Source organism: Phlebotomus papatasi, chromosome 2 (genome assembly GCF_024763615.1).
Source record: "Phlebotomus papatasi isolate M1 chromosome 2, Ppap_2.1, whole genome shotgun sequence".
In the NCBI taxonomy this organism is placed as follows: domain Eukaryota; kingdom Metazoa; phylum Arthropoda; class Insecta; order Diptera; family Psychodidae; genus Phlebotomus; species Phlebotomus papatasi.
In genome coordinates this window covers 67,829,771-67,850,197 of record NC_077223.1, presented here as the reverse complement: position 1 = coordinate 67,850,197, position 20,427 = coordinate 67,829,771, and the positions used below count along the sequence as shown (strand labels likewise).

General features: G+C 34.2%; 2 protein-coding genes across 4 annotated transcripts in view; one reads left to right on the top strand and one right to left on the bottom strand.

The window, feature by feature from the left end:
* Positions 1–20,427, top strand: part of LOC129803966 (homeobox protein orthopedia) — a 76,811-nt gene that overhangs the window by 28,609 nt on the left and 27,775 nt on the right. The gene's annotated exons all lie outside the window — the stretch shown is intronic.
* On the bottom strand, positions 18,739–19,826 carry LOC129803967 (putative zinc finger protein 702). Of its 2 annotated transcripts, none has more exons than XM_055850871.1 (3): positions 19,588–19,826; positions 18,919–19,347; positions 18,739–18,846 (listed from the first exon to the last, which is right to left on the bottom strand). In XM_055850871.1, exons 1-3 carry the CDS (start codon positions 19,704–19,706, stop codon positions 18,810–18,812), a joined length of 585 nt encoding a protein of 194 aa, XP_055706846.1. In that variant the 5' UTR covers positions 19,707–19,826; the 3' UTR covers positions 18,739–18,809. The 2 variants fall into 2 exon arrangements, with proteins under 2 accessions (XP_055706846.1, XP_055706845.1); XM_055850870.1 differs by having other exon boundaries at positions 18,739–18,850; positions 19,588–19,825.

The window sequence follows — 20,427 nt, the reverse complement described above, 5'->3', positions numbered from 1 at the left end:
TAAATGATTTTAAATTAGGGGGAAGTGGGGCACCTTTGAAAGTGGGGCACATTTGAAATTGGAATTTTTCACCTATTTTTAATTAAAATTTAACCTTATCGTGATATAATTTAGCTTCACAAACATATTGAGAAGCTAAATCACATTTTGATATGGTTCAGTTCCACTTAAACATAGGAGAAAAATCTCAATTTCAAAGGTACCCCACTTTCAAAGGTGCCCCACTTCCCCCTACGTTTTAATAATCTTCTCATAAAGGGGAAAATGCTACACTTTCGGACGATTCAAGCTTAGATCAACTCAATTTTTCCCTATTCTTAATGAATATGATCTGTGATTATTTTTAGGAAATATGAAGCATATGGGAAACTGAGGCAGCAGTAAACACGGGGTAACTCTAACCACCGCTTTTTTTTATAATTGGGTATTTCGATTGAGAGGGCGAGACCTGTGGCATTGTCACACGTGAGTTCGAAACCTGACAGACAATGCCATTCGATCTTTTTTTGTCATATCATATGAGTTCGAAAATGCAATTCATTGAATTTCTAATGAAAACCCTTTACTTGATGATTTCATGAAAATACAGTACGTCTTGGTTGATTTGTTTAACAAAATTTGTTGTCATTTGAATTTCCAGAAATCTCAAATATGTGACTTTTGAGAATGCCACGTGAGCTGAAATGGCAATGTCACTGCTACAGAATCGCATTTTCGAAAAAGCTCTCCTAAGATTCGAACCCAATTTGTCATATAACATTGCCAGAGCGTTACAGAATTCCCCTCCTGGATGAATTTATAAATACCATAGGGACAACCCCCTGGCAGGTTGCCTGAAATTTGAAGTCACTTTCTCGTACTTTGATTTAAATTTATATGGGAATTTTTTTGCACTCGCTACCGTTATGCTAAATATTTAAAAAATGAGAAGTTTTTCCGTATTATAAGATACCTTTCCGTATGGAGGGATAAATATACTAAATTTTTGTTTAAATAAATTTTTTCCTCGGAGCACTGCGAGGTGAGTCCGAGATCAATTTAGGAATTGGCTTCAAATAGCTCCATATAAAAAGGCCAACTTTCCAGAGGGTTGCATAGGGATCTTTGTCCACTAAAGAAATGGGCGACATAAGTTCAAGTAGTGTAGACGGAAATATCAGTGTCTCGTATTGCCCCATGTTTACTACTGTTCCAGTCTCCCCTATAAGACTAAAACTAAATACACATATTGCCATGGGTAAGATTCATTAAGGCATATGAAAATATAAAGTCGTCTGAAACTTGCATCGTTCCAAGGCACCTCATCTTCCCCTACATATTCCTCAATTATATGACTTATCCTCAATGGTTTTGACATTGAAAGGTTTTAATTTTTAAAGAAAAACTGAAATTTTGCCCAAAATATTTTATTCTATAAAAGAAGCAGGGAATGTCTTTCAGGTTTCGCACATATTCTGACTTTAAACATTTCTTATTTTCACATACTCCTTTAATAAATCTGATTTATTGGCGATAGGGGAATGTTGGCATGGTTCGCACAGAGTGATCCTTCAAACAACGCAAATTTTCTCTCACAAAAAGCTAGTTCGTCATTTCTTAGCCACAAGATAGATAATTATTAAGCTCATGAATCGGGATGAGAAATGGTAAGTCAGCTCTTTCCAAGCAAAGAGAAAATTTACATCGTTTGAAGGTTCACTCTGTTTGAACCATGCCTACATTTCCCATGCCTACAGTCACACATTTCCTGAAAAAAGTTAGGTCAGATTCAATAAAAAAAAATATGGCAAAAATATTTAGTGGTCAAAGCTAGAATATGTCCAATGTCTGAAAGACTTCACCCAATGAGGCATCCTAGTTTTATAAAATGTTAGATTAAATGCTATATTAATATAGTTAAGTATTTTTTTTATCTATATTAAACTCAGTTTATTTTGCTTATTATACCTTTGAATTCGACCATTTAGCAGGATATTTTTCAATTTGGAAAATTGTGTATACCACCAATCAGAATATCCCCGTTTAGTTATTAAAAATGATTCTAAGTAATTTTCTTATGGATCAAATCCCCACCCAAAATAAACCGTATGTGCGGGTGACTTTGTCTCCTGTGAGTGACTTTGACCCCCTGTTGCCCGTATGCTTTCTTTTAATTCTAGGACTTATTAATGGTCCCCAATAATATGAAAACGGATACTTGTAGTTCCAGTGATAATCATAAAATGCAAACATTGGTATTTTGCTGAAAATCGACTCCGTCAAAGCAAACAAAGCATGGGCACTTTCCCCTACTGGGATGAGATGGTCAATCCCCAGCCCCGTGGAATTGAAAGCATGCAAAGCTCACTGGATGCAATTCGAATACCTTTCATGTTAGAAAAATTTTTAATGATCTAAAACGGTTTCGAATTCGAAACACTTGCATCATAGGGGAGACTCTTCTAGCATTAGACTAGATTCATTGAGTGTCAAAAAGTCAAAAATAAAAATTCCGAGAGGTCTAACTATTGAAAGGTTATATAATAGGATTGGTTTGTCTGTCGAGTTACCCTTTACGTGCGATTCGGTCATCGGTGACACAACAAATTTTTTTTTCTTAAAATTATCTAGGGGGAACTGGGGCAGTAGTAAACTGCGGTAGTTGTAAACACTGTGATTTTTTTCATTAATTTTAAGACTCCAGAGGATAAAACCCATAAGCATTCATAGATACCATGGGGATGTATGTCCACAGAAGAATTGGTCAATAAAATCCTAATATTAGGTGAGATTCTTAACAAAATCTCACCTACTATAATCCTAACAAAATTTCATGTCGTCCGATCGACCTCAAATTTGGCCAAAATGTGTTTCGCCACTTCCTGATTCCGAATATATATGTGGCTAAGTTACGTTCCCGGCCGGCCGGCCGGCCGGCCGCTCTTTGGAGCTTAATAGCTCCTAAACTAAAAAAGATATCGACTTGCGGTTTTCGGCAAAGGTTATATATCGGGTGAAGATTGCAACTTGGTGCATAGACCCCCCACCCCCCACCCCTCCTTCCGCCATTTTGAAGACCCCCCTTTTTTTGTTTTCTCAATAGCTCCGCCCCTATGGCATTCAGCGGACTCAAATTTTAGTATGTTATAGCTGGGCCTTAGAGCTTTTCATAAATACCAAACTTAAGGTCCCCCGACCCCCCTGACCCGAGCTATAAGGGTCCAAAAAAAATATCTTAAAATGGCCATAACTCCGGTTCTAATTGTCAGAATTTAAAAAGTGAGGGCTTTTTGGAAAGCTCTCGTGAAATGCCACTTCCCCTTCTAACATCGCAAGTTCATAAAACCACCGCTAGGGGCGCTTTTTTTAAAAAGAAAATTTTTAAATCTTATAAGTTAAATAACTCAAAAATTCCATTGTGCATCGGGCTGAAAATTTAGTATGTTGTAGCCGTTGATTATACCTATCAAACAAAAAAAACCTTAAGTCGATCCATAACCCCTGACCCGAGCTATAAGGGGTCAAAGTTCGAACATTGACCGGCCTCTATCTCCGGTTCTAATTAACATATCGATCTAAATTTTACCTTTTTGGTTTCGTCTCGATGAGCACTTTCAGATGGAAGTTCAAAAAGTCACCACAGGTGGCGCTGTGATAGCGTCAAAATTCATCGAAATTCAAAGTCACTTTTCTCAAAAACGGCATTGTGCAAGTTAATGAAACTTTAGTATGTTGTAGTCCAGTCTAGGACGTTTCCAAAATGGTGCGTATGCGCGCTGTGGTTAAAACAGAACCGGAGATATGAGGGGTCAAAGTTCACAAAATTCAAAAAATCATATCTCCGGTTCTATGTGACCGATTTTGATGAGTGAGGGCTTAAACGAAAGATCTCACCAAATGCTACAACTTTCTAGAATATTTGAACTTCGTGGGACCAACACCAGGGGCGCCACAGTCGAAAAACCAATTTCAATATCACATAACCTCAATTATCTCGACTTTCGCTAAACCGATTTTGATGATTACTTCGACACAATTGTAGAACACATTTGTCTCTACATTTCGTCCATACATCATTTTCCGCTCAGACTACGCTATCACTCTGATTTTGCCGTTTAAGTGTGAAAAAAATGATTTTTCCCATAAAAACGCTTTGAAATCACTCAGATGCCAATTTGACTGCCTCTACTCCACCAAGACACTTAAAATAGGGTTTTAAATGGAAAGTCCCACAAAATACAACAATTCTTTGAAATAGTTGAAGCTCAACAAATGACTACTTGGGGCACTCTGGATGAAAAAACGAGTTAAGAAACAAAAAACCTCGCTTATCTTGGCTTCTGAGTAATCGATGAGATCATGTTCTATAGGAAAATTATAGAGAACATTCTGGTCTACATTTCATCCATATATCACTTTTCTGTCAGTTCATCCAAATCCTTGATATTTTGGTTTAAATGCAAAATTTGTATAATTTCACGAATTTGATTCAAGATAACTGAATGGCGTCTCCCAACTTCAGCTCTAAATCGAATTTGCATGCACTCCGAGTTAGCTCACGTTAAGAATCTCACCTACATAAGCCGGTTAGGATTATCTGTCCCTTTTAAAAATAAAAGTCATTTTTTCCCGAAAATGTTGATATTTCGATTATTTTGGTCATTTGGATTTCCACCTGGAAATTAAAAACTGTGTAAAATAATCGAAATGTAGCAATACCAGTTCTTTCCTACATCTTTTAGGATTATATTTATGCATTTACTAGAGAAATTGAGATTCACATTATTTCAAAAGAATTAATAAAGCAAATCTCTCTTCACTTGTTCAATAATAATTTGCTCTGTGCGAACCAGTCTGGCTTTCGCAGAGGCCACAGCACTGTTTCTGCCCTTCTTAAAGTAAACTATGATATATCGGAGGCCATCGATCGCAACCGCTTTGTAGTGTTGGTTTTGCTAGACTTCACCAAGGCGTTCGATAGTTTACCGCATGATCTAATTTGCTTCAAACTTTTCAATCTCTTCAAATTTTCCTCTTCCGCGGTCTCGCTTATCCGTTCCTACTTTAGCGAACGCTCACAATTTGTCAAATATGCTGACCAAACGTCTTCATCTGCCTCTCTGTCTAAGGGAATTGGCCAGGGTTCTATACTTGGACCCTTACTATTTTCTCTCTTCATAAACGACCTTCCATCCGCACTGCATGGTTGTTCATATCATTTATATGCGGATGACCTGCAAGTGTATGTGGAAGGTGATCCTTCCAATCCTTCCATGGCTTTCGAACTTATGAATGAAAATCTAGCGCGTATCGAGCACTGGTCGACCGTGAATGGACTTCTACTAAATCCCAAAAAGTCCCAAGCCATTGTTATCTCTAAAAAGAGATCAGCCAATCCTCCTTCATGCCCTCTCCTCCTTCACGGAGAAATCATCCCGTATGCTGATCAGGTAAAGAATCTTGGTATCGTTTTTAACAAAACTTTATCTTGGTCTGATCATGCTACTTCCATTTGCCGTAAAATTAACTATTCCTTGTACACCCTTCGACGCTACCGGGACATCACACCCTATGACACTCGCCTGCTCCTTTCGCGAGCGCTTTTACTTCCTATTTTTTCTTATGGAGCTGAGCTCTTCTTCTTGGCTGACTGTGAGACCATCCACAGGTTAACAGTTGCATTCAACAATTGCATAAGGTATATTTGTGCTCTGGGTCCTCGTGACCACATTTCTCCTCACAGGGACGTTTTTGTTGGTTGTGATTTTCCATCCTTCCTTCAGATGCGTGCCCTAATTTTTCTTCACCGTCTGGTAACGAGTGGTTGCCCTGAATACCTGGCTTCCCTCTTGACGAGGGGGGGTTCCGTTAGGGTTCGGGGATTTATAGTCCCGAAAGCTTCGCAAGACACTTTCAAACGCACACTCTTTGTCAGGGGAGTATTTTTGTACAATTCCCTGCCCCGTGAGGTCCGTGTATCTCAGCAGGGAATTCAAAGATATTTCCAGCCTGGGCTTGGTCATTAAGCTTTATCTTCCTTTACTTTTTTTTTCTTTTCATTTTCTTATTCACTATTTTTCTTCTGTTTGACTTTTTTTTATTTTTTTTTTCTGCCACACTATTGTAAGAGGGTTGCTCCCTATTTATGGTGTTTTTATTCTAATAATAATAATAATAATAATAATAATAATAATAATAATAATAATTGGTCAGAAAACAGCATTTGGGGTAGATGTAACCAGGCAATTTCAATTTCACAAAATGAGTAGGTAAAAGAGCGGGAAATTGACCTTCATGCGAAATATCTATAATTCATAGATTACGAAAAAAAATTGGTGGTGCTGTGTTCAATAAAAAGTCACATGATGTCAAAATATGGGGAAACTCCATTGAAAAATGTCTTTGATATGCATGCTTTTAGTTTTTTTGCTATTTTAATTATTCTTTGTAAAAAGTATCGTGATTTTTTGAAAAATATGCAGTCTTTATATATCTCTTAAGTAATTAAAATAATCTAAAGTGGTGAAAAGTTAATTTCAAGGGTGGAGAAAAAGGGTGTTTACATCCTGCCCAGAAAGTGTTTACTTCTACCCCAGGTATTTTGTGAAAAGAGAAAAATGCACGGTGACACAAATTTTATTTTTATGGAAAACTCAATTGTTTTCCAGCATCCGCATTACCTTCGATGTATTGCCTATACCCAAGGGTAAAACATTAGCTAAGAAAGATTTTTCAAAAAATTACGGTGTCCTTGGAAAATCACCTCAAATTCGCATCTATCGAAAATGGTTACATGTGCCCCAGTCTCCCCTACATAAGAAAATTATCTATATATTTGAACCTCGCGTCCTTAAAAAAATTAATATTTCGGACCTAAAATTTATCTTAAATATTAAACTTGTAATGTAGATTTTACAGGGTAATGGGTAAATAATTCGCATTTAGGTTATTTGGGAATTAGAACGATAACAACTCAATTTTGAATTTATTTTCTGCCTGAAGGTACAATAAACTATATTAATTAATTCTATACATAATTTGTAAAGGTATAATTTTTTTGTGATTTTGTGTAAATTTTCACTAATTTAATATGTTTAATATGAACTAAAGGCTGAATTTAAATATAATATTCAGAAAATTGTAAACTCTTAAACTCTAAATGCTATGTATAAGATATAACATAATTTATTAATTTATAACTTTGTCGTCTAGAACACAGTGGCAGCCAAAATCTCGAAAGACAGAATTCCGAATGTTCAAAATCCTGAAATAGATAAAATTATATGGAGGAAAATGTTTAGAATAATTTCCCAAGACACAGAAGATTTCTCTTTGCCTCCAGCAAGCGTGGATGCAATTGTGGAAGTAGCTATGACACTTTTAAGAATTCGGGATTTTGACTTTCGGGATTTTGGCCGATTCGGGATTTTGGCCTTCGGGATTTTGGCTTTCGTGATTTTGGCTTTCGGGATTTTGGCTTTCGAGATTTCGACTGGGACCCCTGGAACCACGTTGTTAGTTGATGATTCCACAACTAGTGCAGCAGGATGTCAAAAGTAGAATTCTCTATGTTTGATGAATAATTTTTCAATGGTGTTATCATTATCACTTTTAGTGTACAAAGTTTTAACCCAATCGGACGATTTCGAATTTAGACCACAAAGACCGAGAATGTAAAAAATTCCAGCGAGAATCTCAATATTCTCAATTACGTTCAACGACATTTTCAAAATTTTCTCTGTACTCAAGATTGTTGGAACTTGATTGGTCTATCTTCTGATGTGAGGAACATGTATTGTTGCTTTGAAATGATGTGATATGAGATTAGCATTATTAAATCTTGAGGCGTACATGGGTTGAAATGTATGCCTTCAAATCAGGATTAATCACCTAAAATTGTGTCTCCCTACCTAATCCTTCTCAGTAGGGGAGTGGGTTGTATGTTTCGAGGATTGATGATTAATATTGTTTGACACGTAATTCATAAATTCATGTACAACTGCTGGTGAATTTCATGTAAAGCATATACATTATGAGATATTTGGAGAATGGGGAGGCCAAATTGCCCCCAAAATTAATTGCTTGTGGCAAGTACAGATAATAGTGGCATTAATCAGGTAGTCTACTTCCATCTCCAAGAGATTTCCCTGGGTGATCTCAAAATGGAAAGTTCTTCGGGTAGTTCTTTTTCTCCACCAGACTCTTGGTAGCAAATGAATTCCACCCGGGAATTGAAAATAAACGATCCAAACTTTGTTCTACGACACACTTCCTCGATATTTACTGACTCACGTCTTTCCCTATGTACATGATTCTTGGGCCAAAGACGCAGAAGAAATCACTGGGGGAGATGAGTGCGAAGATGAAAATCCTCAGGTGAACATGTTTGTCTACCTTCTGTGGATGTTTATTCAGCAGAGACGTGTTTAAATTCTCTTTTATACGAAAATTTCACACTGACCCGCCAAAAAATCAGTGTTATTCGCTCCCGAAAGACACGAAAAATCAATGCACGTTTTAACTTCATGAAATAAATAACAACTCTAGCATTTATCCCAAAAAAAAAAAAAAAATTGGGAATCCTCTGGCATTATTCCTCACCAGATAAACTATCACTGGCACTGGTTTAAGGAGAATTTCATGTACAAACAATCCCTCTTTGGATGCCTTCAAATGATTTCCCCAATAAATTCAGTAGATATATTTTTGGATAAAATAAAACATAGTGTGACTGACACTCAAGAATAAAATATACGATGCAGCTAAAGTAATTTTGCTTGTAGTCTCAAGTCAATTCTCAAGGGGGGAGTATGAGCGCATTGGCTGGAAGAAAAATCCGTGCAAATTTATCTCCTCTTGCCTTCACCTCAAACCATATTCCTCTTGGCAAATGAACAATGAGGAGCTCTTTTATTGATTGCCTTACTGTCTCACACTGGAAACTTGGGGATCTAGATGGGGAGTTTCCTGCACAAGTACACCAAATTGTTCGCATTAGCAAGATATATAGTCCTAAAGTTGCGAAAATTTCACTGTTTTACACGGTTTGCGATAAATTTAACTACAAAGTTTGTTGTTAAAGAGGAACCGTTACTGTTCGTTAAAGATTCAAATTTATTCGTTAAATCTCTATCGACATTCTGTTTATCGACATTCTGTCAGAATGCTCATCGATTTATCTTTCAAAAGAAAAATGTAAAAAATTCATTCTATATTTTAATTAAGACAAAAACTGACTTTGGTCATATTCTTAATAATCCTTCGGAGCTGTCGAAGGAGACAGAATGAGAGACAGCTGATCGAAATTTTGATAGGAGGGTCATCCATGACTCGAAATTGATATCTCCAATTAGACTAATAAATGTCCCAAATAAAATCTTTTAGTAAAAGAAACCCAATATCGATTCTACTTCAAAATAATGAATCAAAACTTTATCTATTATCCGTAAGAACCGTTGACACCGTTAAAATCGATACACATATGTTGAAAATTTTAAAAGTACCTAGCGATCACCAAATGCTAACCGATTTCAATTCAGCTGAAAACATTTGCATTTTCAGTAGAATTCTGCTAACCTTAAACCGAAACTCGTGAGGCAGTGCTATTTCCATATATTTCCATATATTTTGTTACCATTTTTATTTTTAAGAACTGCTTACCAATCAGCATATTTATGCTGATCCAGTAAAAATATGCTGAAAACGCTGTTTTCTCAGCTAACTGTGCTCACTGGGCATTAACTCTATAACTCGTTAATGCCTAGCGAGCCAATTTCACAATTTTTTCTTCATCAAAAATTTCTCAGCTCAGTATTTATTCAGGCTCTTAAATCTTAGATTTCGATATCCTTGAAGTTTGTAATCATCCACAAGAATCGGATATTTAACGATTCTAAAATAGTCTAAAAAATATTTTACTCTAAGTATCCAGGGTACAACAGAGCCCTAAAAGATGCGAACGATTTAAAACAAAACCAATCTCAACCGAATCAGTCGAGACATAAACCCTTTGGAATGTTTTGACTTTGACGTTGATATTACAGTAGAGTTCCTCAAACTTGCGCATTATGGGCGACAACTCGTCCGATTTTTTTCAAAACAAATAAAATACAGTAGAGTTTTCTAAATTCGAACGCTCGGGGGGTATTTTTGACATTTCCCACCTCCCAAATTCGATTTGTGATTAAATTAATTAATTAATAATTTTGTGATTAAATTGTAATTTGAATCAAATTCACGTACTTTCTCACAAGTCTTAGTGGTAACAAACTTCCTTTTCATTTTATACGATCATAAAGTATGTAAACATTCAGGAAGAAGCACATAAATATGATTTTCATTCACCCAGAGTACGATTTTTTTTAGCATAACCTCACAATTGATATTTTGAATTCAAACGTCGTTCTCACTCTTATTCTTATTTTAAACGTCACAACTAATTCAATTTAGCTCGATCGAATTTAGAACACGAAATAATGAGATAGATCTATGCATAACGTGTGAGAAAGAAAGGGATGTGAATTTTGATTTCGTGAAACTATCCTGATTTGAAAGGTGTGTCGGAACTATTAAGAAATAATTTGAGGATAATTTTTAGTAAAAACTGTTTCGTTCTTCTCCATTTGTTTTTGGTAAAAGAACAATGAGAAGCAAAAAATCAAATTTGGTCAGCAAAAAATTAAAGTTGATCAGTAAAAGCTTAATTTGAACAGTAAAATATTATAAATTTTGGTCAGTAGGAAACCTAAATCTTTACAAAAATATCGGTCTAATTTATATAATTAACATCCAAGGTGATTCTATAGATAAAATAAACTCCTCTTTATTCAACTCAATTCAATTGAATTAAATTTATTTTCCCTTTGTTAAAACTTGTGTGAAAATTTTTATGCACTTAATGGCTTCGATACACCTTTGAGATCGGGAAAATTTCATGAAGTCGAAATTCGGAGCCCTTTCTTTCTCACATTGTTTTCGTTCTTAAATTTTTTGCACAAGTCCATCCTACTCTTTCGTACTCTTCTTCTTCTTCTTCTTCTTTTCTTCTTCTTTTGAACATCACATCAAATTTAATTTAGTTTAATCTAATTTTGAGTGGGAAAGAATAAGATGGACATATGTTAAACGTTTGAGAGAGTAAAAGATGTGAATCTTAATTTTACAAAATTTGCCTGATTTGAAAGGTATGCCGGAACCTTTAAGTTCTAAATTGAAATACTGCTCAAATTAGTTTTTTTTCTGATCAAATTTAATTTTTTTTTACTGATCATTTTTAGAGTTTGTCTTTTTTATCGAAACAACTGTAAACATCGAAAATAAGGTAAAGTGCCCTCGAGTCGACCGGATCCTCGACTCGACCGGTGGTCAATATTTGAATGTTTTAAAGGTGAATTTCTATAAAATTGTCACTGTTTCGTATTTACTTATGGAATAATTGACCTATTAATGTTAGATGTTACGCCAAATATTATAGTGCAATATAAATAAATTGAATAATAACTCTACCGGTCGAATTGAGGAACCAGTCGACTTCAGGGCACTTTACCTTTTTAAATATGTGCCCACCTTTTCGCAAAAATTGCTAGAGTAAAATCGTGCTTGTACCCCTACTTACTTCAAACTAATTACAGAAATAAAAAATAAAAAAAACAAGAAGAGAAATGCAAAATCTTTTTCACAAAGCATTTTAGTTGCATATGATTTAATAAAAATGTTTTTTTTTTAATAATTAAATCTGAAGATCCCAAACAATCAAATTGGTCCCCTGTAAGTTTGAATGAACGATAAGGGAGAGAGGGGCAGTTTTAGGCATGACTTTCGAAAATATAAAATTTTAAATTTTGTAACTGACTTAAATTTCCATACCCTCCCCTTAATACGTGAAATAAAAGTGTAAAACTAATTTTGAGAAGTTAATAGTCGTGAAATAACTAATATATTATGAATTTGTCAATTTTTTTTTATATTTCAGAACTTCAGTGCAATAAAAATAAGTAATTTATTAGCTCATTTTCTCTTCTACGAAAATTTCTAGCAACCAATAATTGATATTCTAACTTTAGTTATATTTTTTCCAGTGAAAATCCAATGACAGCGGCATGAATTTTTGAAATGTACCAAAGTTGACTAATGTTGGTGGGTTAATTTGACGCATAAGAATCGCGGGACAACAGTGAAAAATAGAGTTTTGAATAAGAGATGAGGGTACAGAAGAGAGTAACGGAAAGAAGAGCAGAATTTTCCATCCCTGATTTTTCCAGTCAACACTTGCACTGTCACTGTAAATAATAGATTACTTGTGGTGCCGGATGACTTTTTAATGTGCATTCAAATCCACGATATTCTGGGTGCCACCCTTTTTAGCGGGTGGGAGGACAGACAGAAGGGATCACACACCTAAAAATTTGTTTATTCCAGGCGGTCTTCCACCCTTCCCTGACTCACGAGCAAACATGAAATATAAAAAAGCGTTAAAATACGCTTAAATAATAATAGCAAAAAGAGGGGTGCGTCATCCAAGGGTTTTTTCTAACACGGAGAGATTTCTCCTATCGCATTAAATATTCAAAGAGCATTCTTTTGCCATGCTATTCTAAAAGACTTTCTCTGATGCCTTCGGATGGGTTTTAATCGAAAATCAGAGCAAAATTTATGGATTTAATGTTTGTCTTACTCGACATTGAAAATCTCCCAAGTAAAGAGAGAAATTCCTTCAACTGCTGAGACGCAGTAAAAATTTTAGAGATTGTAAGTTAAGGTCAAAATCCTCAGATGAACGCATAGAGCTGACCCCTAAAGCAAAAGCGTGGGTGAAAATCACAACAAACCACACGCAAAGGAGAAAATTGAGCAAATGCTATAAAAGAAGGGTGTGAGGGTTGAATCGAAAATAGGGATAAAACGCCATGATTTCGATGGGGTGTGGGATGAATGGTGTCAGTTAATTCTCTTGGGAAATGTGACTACATTAATTGTGCATTAAAAGAGCATATTCGGCACCTGTTATGGGAAATATTTCTGCAACCAGAAGAATATACATCTTTTGAGGATTTTGCAAAAAGGAAAAGGGGATTTTTAGGGGCTGAAAAGAAATAGATCGTAGTATTTTTCTCTGTAATCTATATTAAATTATTATCTGTAAATGCAGTTGTAGTAATATTTTGCAAATTTAACACATTTGATGTTTTATTTAATATGCTTTGAAAATTCATAAATTAATTATGTTATTCTATATCCCTGTTTTTGAGATTTTCCATTTAAGGCTCTCGCGCAAATTCGGTTTTTCAATCACGAAAAAAGAAAATTATTTGGCCTCCTAATTGACTCTCCCCCCTTAAGGGAATACTAGAACCTCGAAGATTGAAAATAAAAGATATTTCCTCATTCTTTACTGCCCGAACTCAAAGAGAGAGCAGTTATACATATAATCATTTTTTTTCAACTTTTCACTGTTCTGGAACTTAAACGGTTAGAGATATCGACTTCCAGTCTTAGATGACCCCCAATAAAAAAAAACAATATCAAAATCAATATCGAACATTTCGCCCAAACATACATATAAACGGAAAATTCGCCATTTTGAATTATTGAAGGTCAAAGGTCAAGCACTTTGGAAGGCTCATTTTTCAACCGGTTTGGTTAAATTTGGATTTTTTGGTAAGGTATTGAAATTTCGAACCCGGCTGCATCGGTCTCCATCGGCAATGAACCGGCTAAGTACCGATTTTTTGATTTTCAAATGCTTTTGTGATTTATGAATCAATTTGATCTCTATTAGATCAGTAATACCAAAAGATCATGCAAAAAAACTAATTCACGGTGAGCTCTATCTCGTGAGTTCGAACATTCCGCAAAGCTGAGACGCTTTGCCATCTCTTTTGTTTTAAATGCTGAGAAAAATCGGTTTACGTACTATGGTTACACTAAGAAAAATAATCGAGTAAAACTTACTCGAATCGATGTTGAATTGACTCTTTTTCGTTGTGATTTTCGATTAACTATATTTTAGGGTTGACTTTACTTCTATTTTGGTGTAATATTCGGAAGAGTTGTTTTAGCTTTTTTCCTAAAATTGACATGACAAAAAAATGTAAATAACTGTTTTAACTCGTTTTAATTGAGAGTTAAAATAAATCGTTCCAAGAGTTAAAAAAATCTTTTTTTGGGGTTAAAATAACTCTTTCAAATCCCAAACTGAATAGATTTTGCAATTTTATGTTTTTTTTTATTTTATCATTTTTTTATTAATATTTTCTTGATCTCAAGTTGCCTATATTCCGAGCGAAGTATCACGTATGATACACGCACATGTCTTCATTAAACACTGTTAGGCATATTTCTAGTTGATGTTCCATATGAACTTTGTCACATGAAAATCTTCTTGACTGAAGTATATTCTTAAAACGAAAACACTTAAGCATATACTTCAGTCCAGATGAAATTTTACATTTTAAAATTTCAAAGAATTTAATTTAAAAGAGTAATAATTATGTCAATATCCGACGAATTAATTTAATTCGCACGAAGAGTTGTTTCAACTCTATTTACTAAAATTTTCAACGAAAAAGAGTAACAATTGCATCGATATTCGTAGAGTTAATTCAACTCTTCCGTATAGAGTTGTTTTAACTTTTTAGGTTTTTTCTTAGTGTAGGGTGAAAGGAACATCTTGACAATTTAAGAACTCGTGTCAGGACCTATTTATACCCTACTCTGTACCATTTGGAATACGAAATTTGAAGACTTATCGAAAAACGTAGATTAATGAAAAAACGCGATTACTTACATTTTACTAAATACAATAAATAAATTTCAACATTTTGAATAAAAAGTGTCAATAGGGGTTCCCTGTCGAAGAGGTGTTCATTCGATCCTACTTAAAATCTAACCAGAAGTTTCTCCTATGAATTGGGTATTTCTTATTTATTTTTCATGTCTTATAGTAAATATCCATTAAAAAAAAGAATTTTTAAATGTATATACAGTACTGTCTCTCTATATGCACACTCTCTATATGCACAGCTTTTGTGTCGGTTGCATTCAAAATCAATTTGTTTACAGTTTGACAAAGTAATAAAGAAAATTATTTTCTTGGTAACTAATTTTTCTTGTTTTAAATTTTCTTAATTTTATTTTTTCTGTCTCATATTATATTTAAAATAACACGGGAAATTCTAGAACAATAAAAAAATGATAATTTATTAAAAGAAAGAAAAAAACCGTTGGGAATTTCAAAAAAAGTTGTGCATATTCAGAGAGAGAACTGTCAAAAAAGTACCCAAACTGTGCATATAGCGAGACAGCACTGTAAGTATTTGAAAAAAAGTCCTATATCATATGTCCCTCTCGTCCTTAAAGGGTTGACGCGAAGTCATCTTTCATTAATAAGTTCCACAACATTGTGAAGTTTGCAGTATGTTTAGAAATTTTACTGTGAAAGACGTTGTAACTGTTCTAACACATCATAATAAAAATCACTTCGTGTATCCCAAAATTAATTAGTCTATTCTCCACAGTCAGAAACGCAACCCTTCGGATCCACGTTAAGAAGTTTTTAGAGTTTTTTCTAATTGAAATATGTTAAGGGTAAAGACAACCGCCAGAAATTCTGTTAAAAGTGCAAACTCATCTTGGATCCGGAGTAATAAAAAAGTTTTTTATGGATGTAGATATTCAATTTTCTACTCTAATTGTCCGAAAACATCCAGACATCAGTAGAAAAACTCAAAGAAGTATAAAGAAATGATTTCAGTGATCAATTTCAATTAAAATATTTTAATGAAGCTAGTGATATAAAAATGTTAGAATTCGTGACACAAGCTGCAATTCTTTAATAATTCTAGGTAATTTAGAATCTTACCTAAATTAGTACTTCTTAAATTATATTTCTTCAACGTCTTCTTGTTCTCCTTGGCCATCTGAAACACTCAGAAAATCCTAATATTTCAATTTAGGTCCGATTCCAAATTATCCCATTGTACCCTATAAAAAACTAATAATTTACAAAGAAAAAAAACAAATGATTTAGTATTGTAATTAATTTTATTTAATGTAAACTTAAGATTTATCTTAAGATTATAAAAACTAATTAAGCTTTACTTCCATTTAAATTCCCTGAGGAACTTTTTGAGATATTTAAGATGAACTTTGCTAATATGCTTCACCTTTTGGTCTTCAGTGAAGAATTTTACACTACACATATCACATTTGTAGTGTTTTCTTCTATGATCACGATTGCTTGTATTAGAAGTTTTATTACTATTCTTGCAAATTCTGTTATTAGTAGGTTGCTTTATGTGAAGACGTTCCATGTGGTTTTGAAGATTTCCCAAATCGTCAAATTTCTTTGAACAATATTCGCATTCGAATTCTTTTTTGGAATCTTGCATTTCTGTATTATTAATTATATTTCCCAATGATGATATCGATGACCCGATCTTATCGATAATTTCAGTCTTTTCCGTCTTGTCCCTTTCTTTATGTTCCATCTAATGCTCATAAGGTGTTTGTCTAAGCATAAACAAAAAATAAGTTTAAATTACTAATGGTACAGTATACATACTGTTAAACTGTATATTTTTTCAGATACTAAATTTTTTTTTACAAAAAATACGGAATAATTGGGATAAATATTGCAAAACCTTTGTTCCACAATGATTTTCCACTTTTGAGATTATCCTAGTTTTTTAAGAAGATATTTTTTACAATTTTTTTTAATGGGTAATATTTTAAAAGGGACAGATAATCCTAACCGGCTTATGTAGGTGAGATTCTTAACGTGAGCTAACTCGGAGTGCATGCAAATTCGATTTAGAGCTGAAGTTGGGAGACGCCATTCAGTTATCTTGAATCAAATTCGTGAAATTATACAAATTTTGTATTTAAACCAAAATATCAAGGATTTGGATGAACTGGCACAAAAGTGATATATGGGTGAAATGTAGACCAGAATGTTCTCTATAATTTTCCCATAGAACATGATCTCATCGATTACTCAGAAGCCAAGATAAGCGAGGTTTTTTGTTTCTTAACTCGTCTTTTCATCCAGAGTGCCCCAAGTAGTCATTTGTTGAACTTCAACTATATCAAAGAATTGTTGTATTTTGTGGGACTTTCCATTTAAAACCCTATTTTAAGTGTCTTGGTCGAGTAGAGGCAGTCAAATTGGCATCTGAGTGGTTTCAAGGCGTTATTATGGGAAAAATCAATTTTTTCACACTTAAACGGCAAAATCGCAGTGATAGCGTAGTCTGAGTGGAAAATGATGTATGGACGAAATGTAGAGACAAATGTGCTCTACAATTATGTTGAAGTAATCATCAAAATCGGTTCAGCGACAGTCGAGATAATTGAGGTTATGTGATATTGAAAATGGTTTTTCGACTGTGGCGCCCCTGGTGTTGGTCCCACAAAGTTCAAATGTTCTAGAAAGTTGTAGCATTTGGTGAGATCTTTCGTTTAAGCCCTCATTCATCAAAATCGGTCACATAGAACCGGAGATATGATTTTTTGAATTTCGTGAACTTTGACCCCTCATATCTCCGGTTCTATTGAAACCACAGCGCGCATACGCACCATTTTGGAAACGTCCTAGACTGGACTACAACATACTAAAATTTCATTAACTTGCACAATGCCGTTTTCGAGAAAAGTGACTTTGAATTTCGATGAATTTTGACGCTATCACAGCGCCACCTGTGGTGACTTTTTGAACTTCCATCTGAAAGTGCTCATCGAGACGAAACCAAAAAGGTAAAATTTAGGTCGATATGTTAATTAGAACCGGAGATAGAGGCCGGTCAATGTTCGAACTTTGACCCCTTATAGCTCGGGTCAGGGGTTATGGATCGACTTAAGGTTTTTTTTGTTTGATAGGTATAATCAACGGCTACAACATACTAAAATTTCAGCCCGATGCACAATGGAATTTTTGAGTTATTTAACTTATAAGATTTAAAAATTTTCTTTTTAATAATAGCGCCCCTAGCGGTGGTTTTATGAACTTGCGATGTTAGAAGGGGAAGTGGCATTTCACGAGAGCTTTCCAAAAAGCCCTCACTTTTTAAATTCTGACAATTAGAACCGGAGTTATGGCCATTTTAAGAAATTTTTTTTGGACCCTTATAGCTCGGGTCAGGGGGGTCAGGGGACCTTAAGTTTGGTATTGATGGAAAGCTCTAAGGCCCAGCTATAACATACTAAAATTTGAGCCCGCTCGATGCCATAGGGGCGGAGCTATTGAGAAAACAAAAAAAGGGGGGTCTTCAAAATGGCGGAAGGAGGGGTGGGGGGTGGGGGGTCAATGCACCATGTTGCAATTTTCATACGATATTTAACCTTTGCCGAAAACCGCAAGTCGATATCTTTTTTAGTTTAGGAGCTATTAAGCTCCAAAGAGCGGCCGGACGGCCGGCCGGCCGGCCGGGAACGTAACTTAGCCCCCCATATATTCGTGATCAGGAAGTGGCGAAACACATTTTGGCCAAGTTTGAGCGCGATCGGACGACATGAAATTTTGTTAGGATTATAGTAGGTGAGATTGTTAAGAATCTCACCTAATATATTGTTATGTGTACCAAAAACAATTAATTTAAATGTAAGATAAGAACTCTTGGTAACTATAGATTGAGTTTTGTTATGATGCACACTGTACAAATCAGCTGATTTGTGTTTAATTGTCAATTCAACATCCACAACATGAAGTTATCCATACTTTCAGTCTTTAATTTTATCAAAAAACGAAAACAAAGACAAATTAAATTTGGGTGTATATTTTTTTTATATTTATTTAAATTCCGAAAAAAAAATTCAACAACTTTACGAATTATACGTCAAACTGCGAAATAACTGAGGTTTAGATGTAGATGTCTTCCTAGAAACAAAAAAAATAATCTTTAGATATTATCTTATAATCTCATTTATAACAATTTTGTTGTTTACCTCTCATGTTCTGCCTTTATATGGTATTCCACTTCAGATTCACTAATGTAGACCTTCCTGCAGATTTTACAAGTATGTGTTCTTTTTTGGAAAAAGTAATCATGTCGATACAAGTGATTCTTCAGTTTAGAATCAGTTTTGAAGGTCTTATTACAGATTTGGCAGGTTGCAGGCGAAACTTTCTCATGAACAAACATGTGCTGTTGAACATAGTTCTTCTTAGCGAATTTTGCTGGGCATTGAGGACATTTGAATATCTTTTTTGGATCATGACTATTTCTATGATACCGTAAGAATTTGGAATTAACATATACTTTTCCGCAAATCTTGCATGTATATTTCTTTTTATCTGGCTTTGGATCCGAAGTTGCCTTTTCGTTCTCAATGTCTTCAAATTTCACAGGTACAATTTTAACTTTTGAAACGGCCCTGCAATTAATTTTAATAGAATATAACAAACTTTAAGTCTCAAAATTATAATAATTATTGAAAGTCTTCAGCAAATTATAAAGCAATTTTAAGGATTAGAAAGATATTTTCTGTAGCAATTCTAATGGATTAATAAATCCATTTAGAACGTTATTATACTTATAACGGATATTTTACATTTTAAATTATAAAAAGAATTTAAAAAATATATATTAAGAAAAAGAATTATAAGAAACTTACAAAGGCTTTGCAATTAAATGGTAATCAGGCTCATCCAATTCCTCGATAGTGAATTCTTCCTTGACAATTGATAAATCAAGAAAAGGCTCAGGCTCCTGTTTAATATTCTCAACGTTCATAATTCTTATTTAGTAAATTCTTTGAATTGTTTTATTTTATTTTCAAAATTCACATGGAAAAATTGTTTTTATTTACATTACCAGTTCTTCTACCTCTTCATACAGATGTCAAGATAAAACAAAAATATGTTCCACAGCATGAAGATAGTCAAACATTTTGTTATTTTGTTCATACTGGTTAATATATTTGCAACTGTGATTTTATAAAAAGTAAACATAATGTCTGTTGTTGGGGTCCATTAGCTAATTGGGATGTTTTGCAATTTCTGGATGAGTCTGTGGAGAATTTCACTACTTAAAATAAAGCTCTACCTTCATTATCTTCGTAATCAATTAGAAGTTGAATACTTATGTTGAAGTTTTAGATATGTTTACGATTTTCTAAAGTTGTGCTGATCTTATTCATCCAGGTTCAGTCTTGTTAAGTCGTGGATATTTCCACAAAACAACGTGTTTTACAATAATTTTATGAAGATATAATAATTTTTTTTCTTATATAGAGTCAGTTCTGGCTACGTAAGCAATTTTGTTTATTTAGAACAAGAAAATGGGTATTATTTCGTGACGTCTTGGTGTCTAGTCTAATGAATCAGAAAACCCTATTTGATTTTTATCGATAAGAGACTAATTCAAAGTTATTAAAAGTAATTCTCGACAATGTAAACATTCACTAAAAAAAATGGGATTCTTAAGAATCTTGTCAACGTTAAGATAAATTGCT

Excerpts from the sequence above, each read along its gene's own strand:
- LOC129803967 (XM_055850870.1), bottom strand. The coding sequence starts at position 19,706 with ATGAACGTTGAGAATATTAAACAGGAGCCTGAGCCTTTTCTTGATTTA. Across the intron at positions 19,348-19,587 it reads CATTTAATTGCAAAGCCTTT|GGCCGTTTCAAAAGTTAAAA; the intron begins GTAAGTTTCTTA and ends AATTAATTGCAG. Across the intron at positions 18,851-18,918 it reads ATAAAGGCAGAACATGAGAG|GAAGACATCTACATCTAAAC; the intron begins GTAAACAACAAA and ends TTTTGTTTCTAG.